Consider the following 6,970-nt stretch of genomic DNA (forward strand, 5'->3'; position numbering starts at 1 on the left):
GCTAGGCCCTACAACCATCCCATGAAACAAGAGGTCACGGAGGCTCAGACAGATAAAGTAAGTAGCCTAAGGCTATCCAGCAGCAAGCAGCAGAGCCAGAAGTTACAATCTAGGTCATCTGATCCAAAAGCCAGTCCTATAGTCAAAACCCTCTGACAACCCAAAACAGTAGGATGGATGTGGAGCTGAGGCTTGCAAGATCTGANTGGGTTTTCTCTCTGTCTTCTGGGTATGAGAGGGCTGAGGCCTATGAGTCATGGAGGGATAGAGCTGGGGAAAGGCAGGAGGAGGGAAGATGGCCCACAGCAAAGAGCAGGAAGCAGAACAGGATGTGGGGAGGGAAGAGGACAACATGAAGGAATAGTCATTCCCAAGCATGGTAGCTTTTCACATGCACCTGGGACATTCCTTCTAAGAAGGCTGTTGTTGTTCAGGTAAAGAAGGGCTAATCCATCAAAGGAAAATGAGTGACATCAGATCTCTATGCACCACTGTGTAACATTAATTAAAAAAAATACCACGGTATAGGGAGTACATGAGTATGTTCCCTTTCTGCTTGAATGGAAGTTGTGAAGTAACGTCTCCNTACCTCTGAGAGTCTGACTCCAGAATTGCTGAGGATGGAAGACATGCAAATTCCCATGCTGCCTCTGTAAAATGATGTATGACCCGTACAGAGCCTACAGATAACCATGGCCTGTCTGTCATCTCTGGGTTATTTACAAGAGCCAATACAATGTAAACAGCTGTTATATTTTCTTGATTATGGAATAAAAAGAAATGTTATGTGTGTTCAACATAGGTGCAAGATTTTTTTCTGATGGGCATATGCATGCGCACGCATGTGCATATATGTATGCATTTGAGTACACAGCTGTGTATGTGCATGTAGAGTTTTTTTTTCCTCAGGCGCTGTCTACCTTGTTGAGACAGAATTTCTCTCTGGCTGGGAGCTTGTCAAGTAGGCTAGGTTGGCTCGATAGCGAACTCTCTGCNTCCCTAGTGCTGGGATTACAANTGTACACAACATGTGTGCTTTTTTTACGAGTGCTCCGGATTGAATTCAGGTCTTTATGTTTGAGATGGAAGTGCTTTGCCCACTGAGCTATCACTCCAGCTTTTCCAAATATTTTGGATACATGGTTAGTTGAACCAGGAGAAACTGGATTTTGAAAGCTTACATAAACTCTTTCACCAGAATTATTGATATGATAGTATATAGACACAAAAATAGATTAAAACTAATTTTATCTGTTTTGTTTCTGTCTTTAAAATATACATACTACTAGAATCCTCAGAATTCAAAATGTCAATGGNATTCTATTCTTTTGGACCGTGCTGGCTAGAAGCAGCAAGAACTTTAACAATGTTTGCTCCTGGAAAGGTGCAGGGAACATGTGTGAACCAAAAAGAATGGTTAGTGTGAGGTTCTACTTGATTTTCTAATCATGTAGATCTATTGCATTTCCAATGTGATACAGGAGCAGAAAAATACAGAGATTCCTAAGCTTCTCCCCTGGCCTACCTAATTATCACCCCTACTGAGATGCTAGACTGGGCAGATGTGTTTTTAAAAAGCATCATGGATGACTGAGATTCCAAACCAGCATTGCATAGTACCACCAGGCTGTGCAAAGCTCCTTAAATAGACAGAAAGCATGAGGCTCCAGAAAACAAACAAACAAAAACAAGCTGAAGGTCACACACAGCCTCTAAGGCACTTGCTAGCTGAGCCTGACCATGGGCAAATGACGTCACTCCGTCCAGAGTCAGAGTTCGTATCTATAAAATGAGGATGATAAAGCCACCCAAGCCAAACAATGCTTTTCAAGTAATAAGTGCAATATTCAGAGGAGAACCAGCACTCAGTCCTGATATCTACTACCTTTATTATAAAAAGGCAGCCAGCGAGTAACCACATACTCTCTTTGGTCATTTACTCGAATGGCTGAAANGCTGGCCCCAATTGATGCTACAAGCAGAATGGAAAAGGAAACCCGTCCTCCAGCAGCACATCGAATCAGTTCACGAGTCACCTTCTCTTCTGTATACTTACAATTGACATTAAGGTTAAGATATAATGTTGAAGGTTTGCTCCGTGGTATAAAACCATCCTGTGGTCAGCCACCACCATCACCTCTACAAACCGTGGATAGGACAGAAAGCGTTTGGTTCTTTTGTGGTTCCATCTGTCCCTTGTGCTGTTTGTCCTGTTGCTATAGCCAGAGAACACCTTTGTTGCCAAACCGCTCTTTAGCAGTGCCACGTCGTCAGCCAGGCTATTCCTCTTTCTCCGTTTTCGCATTCTGATTTTCCGCTTGTCTTTACTGTGACTATTTTTGAGTTCTGTAAGAAATCAGATGTCATTCATTACATGTCAGTCTCTAATTACACTAAAAATTGTACATGGTTTGAAATGGAGCCTTTAGGTACTAGGGAGATGGCTCCGTTAGTAAACTGTTTGCTGTCCAAACATCAAGACATGACTTTGGATCTCTACCATCCATATAGAAAACCAGGTTGGTTTTGAGAACTGAAGTACCATGACTNGGAAGGCAGACAGGTTAAATCCCTGGAATTCACTGGTAAGCCAGTATAGCCGAATTGATGAGCTTCAGGTCCAATGAGAGACACTATCTCAAAAAATAATATATAGAACAACTATGGAAGATACCCAACATTGACCTCTAGCCTCCACAAGTATACACAAACACATACACACATGTGCACATACACCTGAATGCACATATACATGCACCCATGTGCACACACACACATACTAAACACACACACATACAAAAATAAGTAAACAATTGCCTTTATACTCAAATGACATACAAAATGGACTACAGACTATGAGTTGTATAAATAGATCCCAAGCCATACTGTCACTGAAATGAGTGTGCCTGACTGAAATGACTACATTGTAACTTCTTCCCTGGGAAGCTTCAATAGATGCATACCAAGCAGCCTAGAATATTAGGTCTGGGTTAAGTGAAATGGCAGCATTTGGCTCCTTCTATTGAGTAACAAAAGCCTTGTTATTCCTTTTAAGTGTTTTTTGTTTGTTCGTTTGTCTTTTTGAAATCCAATCATAGACAGTAGAGAGAGGTCTGAGAGGTAACAGGCTAACAGAGAATGTAAAAGGCACTAGAGAGCAGAATAAAATGTCCTATTTCTTCACCAGGTCTCCATCAGAGCAAAACAGAAGAGTCACGGCTATTTGATGTCTTTGAACCTGCAATTCATTTCTTTCAGTGATCAGTAAAGGAAGCAGATTCAGGGCAGAGTGAGGGCCAGGAGTTGGGACGACACGTTATGCCAGGGTAGCTTGATGCATCTTTAGGCCTCCTGGGTTCCAGATTTTCTACAAAGCATGATCCATGGTGCAGCAACCCTGTAAGGACCTGTAAGCTTTTTGTGAAAGGGACTTTTCTGTCCTACCCAGGCCTAGGTGTGTGCATGTGTGCCCATATACCCGTGGAAGCCAGGCTTAAACTGTTTCTGAAGAACTTCATAATAAGCTCAAATATTGAAATGCACCATTCAATTTTCATATCACCAACCACAGAACAAACAGAATACATACAAAAGAGCCTGCCAAAACACATTTTGAATAAAACTCGATTTAATCAGTTACCTTGCTTATCACTCATAAATGTGCATTCATGTTATAATAATGAAGAACTGTATGACTAAGAAATCTGCTTCTGTGCCTAGAACTTGAAAAATGATTCCTTTCATCAATACCAAAGATACAAATCGAAAGGATAAACTCTAAGTGGTCTCATATTTGATGGGCCCGAGAGCTTGACAATTATAACTGCTTGCTTAAAAAATTAAGCCTGGGGNGGGGGGAGGATATAGGGGACTTTTGGGATAACATTTGAAATGTAAATGAAGAAAATATCTAATAATAAAAAAAAGAAATTGGAAAAAATTAAGCCTGGGGCATGCATTGGGTCAAATTGAATATTTTGATTATTAAAATGGTGGAAAAAAAATTCAAACTGTCAAACAGGTCCTGTGTAATGCAACTACAGAGAACACAGCTAATTCGAAACCTGGGACATGAGAGACTGCACCATTAAAACTAGTGTCCTCCTAGTTTCTCTTTCAAGTATAATCTCAGCATACCAATGCCATATGGTCTAGGCTGTCATTCAAGCTTCATGTCACCAGATGAATACAGAACAGATACTAATTAGCATCTTATATAGGCCAGGCATTGCACTTTTGTGNTTCTTGGGGTCATAGGCCATCTCATATACCATACTACGTTTCACACTCAGAAAATGACCTCTCTTTTTATAGATAAAGAAATTAATATCAAGAAGCNGTGCAGCTGGCCAAAGTTACATAGCAGGGAACACTGGAAGAAGGACTCAGGCACATATCTGACCAGCACCCTAAACTGTGCTGGTCATTTGGCAACATTTTTCACCAGCTGGAGATTAACCATTACCAAAGGGAATCCGAACAGGTAACAAAGCAACAGTGAACATTTGTCAAGAAGGTTTGNTTTTCGCATTAGGTGAGTGAGACATGTTGAAATGTAAAATTACTCCATCCACTAAGACTATTGTTCATCTATTTTGTAGGAAATACTCCTTGTTTAATGCTGTGAATGTTCTTTTGAGGAGGGTGTAAGGATGGACAGACAGACACGTGAATATAAAAGACAGCAGAGAACTTNGTATATAGTTCCTAAGATCTTTCCACCCTAGTTTTGAAACATAGTCTTTCCCTGGTACCTGGTGCTCACCCAAAAGGCAGGATTGGCTGGCCTATGATCTGCCTGTCTCCATCTCTCCACTGCTGGGGTCACAAGTGTACACCCATACACACAGACTTTTCTTTGTTTTGTGTGTTCTAGGCATTGAGCTCAGGTCCCTGTGTTTATTGAAAAGGCCAGATTTCTAATTTGAACTTTCCTAACAATTTGACTTTTGGGTCATTAAAGGCACTGTGCTGAACTTTACTGTATCAGTAAAATGATAGANGTCAGTCACAAAAGACCACATGTTACATGGCTTCAGTCATATGAAATGCTCAGAATCTGAACACACNTAGAGCCAGAGGGCAGAGGAGCAGTTGCTCCAGGCTGAGGATGTNGTGAGGACAGGAAGAAGGAAGTGCCCGTGGAAGAAGGAGAGCATGTTAATCTCAGTGTGCTGGAGCAGACGGTAGGATTTACACCTCTGTGTGTCTTTACCCCAAGACATTGATGATGATCACACTCATTAATACATTAAGGTCAGAGAGCTGTAACTCAGTAGCATTGTTTCCAAAAGACAGTTGAAATAACCTATGTTTTCTTCTATGTTTCGGTGTTTCAGGTTTCACACTGGGGTCTTTGGTTAATTTAGAGTCGATTTTTGAGCCAGGTGATAGATACGGGTCTGATTTCATTCTTCCTCATGTGGAGATCCGGTTTTCCTAAAACCACTTGTTGGAGATGCTGTCTTTTCTACAGTGTATATTCTGGCATCTTTGTCTAATGTTAGATACCTATAGCTACATGCACTTATCCACAGGACTTCCATTTGGTTTCAATGATCTACAGTTTTTTTGCTAGTACCACACTATTTTTATTACTATAGCTCTGTGATATGTCTTGAAATCTGGAGCTATAATGCCTCCAACATTGTGCCTTTTTGCTCAAGATCGCTTTGACTGTCAGGGTTTTGAGGTACCATTTGAATTTGGATTTTTTTCTATTTCCATAAAGAATGTTGTGGGGATTTTTATAAAGATTGCATTACATTTGCAAATGGCTTTCAGTAGAATGGCCACTCTCACAGTTTTAATTCTGCCAATCCAGGAGCACGGGATCCCTTTTCCCCAGTACCTTCCTCAGTCTCTTTTCTGCAGAGACTTGGAGTCTTCCACCTCCTCGGCTAGGTTTATTTCACAGTTTTTGAAGCTGTTGTGAAGAGGACTGTATTCATAATTTCCTGTTCGGNGTGTTTCTTGCTGATGTATAGAAAGGCTACTGATTTTCTAAATTGACTTCACATCCTGCCACTTGGCTGAAACTTTTGGAAGGGCATTCAGAATAGGATTCATTTTCCCAGGAGCTAAGGCCAATCATTGGCAGATAGTTCCTTATAAACCTAAAAAGGTTCTGTACAGAAAAAAGCAACTGAGTGAAGAGAAAGGCCTAGTATGTTTATCCATTCTGCATCTAACAGATGATTAATATCCAGAATATAGAAAGAACTAAAAAAAAAAAAAAGAGTCAAGAAAACAAATGAGCCAATTAAAAAAGTGGGCTAGAGATCTGAACAGATTGTTCTCAAAAGAATAAATGGCAATGGCTGAGAAATATCTCAGAAAGCGTTAACATTCCTGCCAATTAGGAGACTGATATTAAAACTACTCTGAGACCCTTCATCCTTGATCGGGGAGAATGGCTAAACTCAACAAAATGACAACAACAAATGCTGGCAAGGCTGTGGGGACAGGGGGCATTCACAGTTGGAGGATTGCAAACTGTACAGTCGCTACGGACATCAGTGTAGACAATTCTCAAAAAGCTAAAGATAGATCTACGATATGGACCAGCTAGATCGCTGGTTGACAAATACCTAAAGGACTCCAGATTCTACTCCACAGATACTTGCTCAGTCAAGGTCATAGCTAGTCTACTCAAAATGATAGTTAGGAAATATAAACAGCCTAATGTCCTTTACCTGATGAATAGATAATCAAACTGTATAACATATTCAGCTGCAAAGAAAAATGAAATCATAAAATTTGCAGGTAAATAGAATTAGAAAATACTATACTGAATAAAAGCTGGGCATGGTGGCACACATTTTTATTCCGAGCGCTCAGGAGACAGAGGCAGGCAAATCTCTGAGTTCAAAGCCAGGCTGGTCTATAGAATGAGTTCCAAAATAGCCAGAAGTACACAGAGAAACTCTTTCTTCAAAACCAAAACCAACCAACCAACCAACCAACCAAC

General features: G+C 40.6%; 1 protein-coding gene across 1 annotated transcript in view; it reads right to left on the minus strand.

Moving 5' to 3' along the window:
* Adamts9 (ADAM metallopeptidase with thrombospondin type 1 motif 9) overlaps nt 1-6,970 on the minus strand; it is a 170,842-nt gene that overhangs the window by 137,380 nt on the left and 26,492 nt on the right. The window contains exon 4 of the mRNA XM_029478238.1: nt 2,057-2,346. Coding sequence (XP_029334098.1) covers nt 2,057-2,346 — 290 coding nt within the window. The remainder of the gene's footprint in view (nt 1-2,056; nt 2,347-6,970) is intronic.

This window comes from Mus caroli, chromosome 6 (assembly GCF_900094665.2).
Source record: "Mus caroli chromosome 6, CAROLI_EIJ_v1.1, whole genome shotgun sequence".
Lineage (NCBI taxonomy): Eukaryota > Metazoa > Chordata > Mammalia > Rodentia > Muridae > Mus > Mus caroli.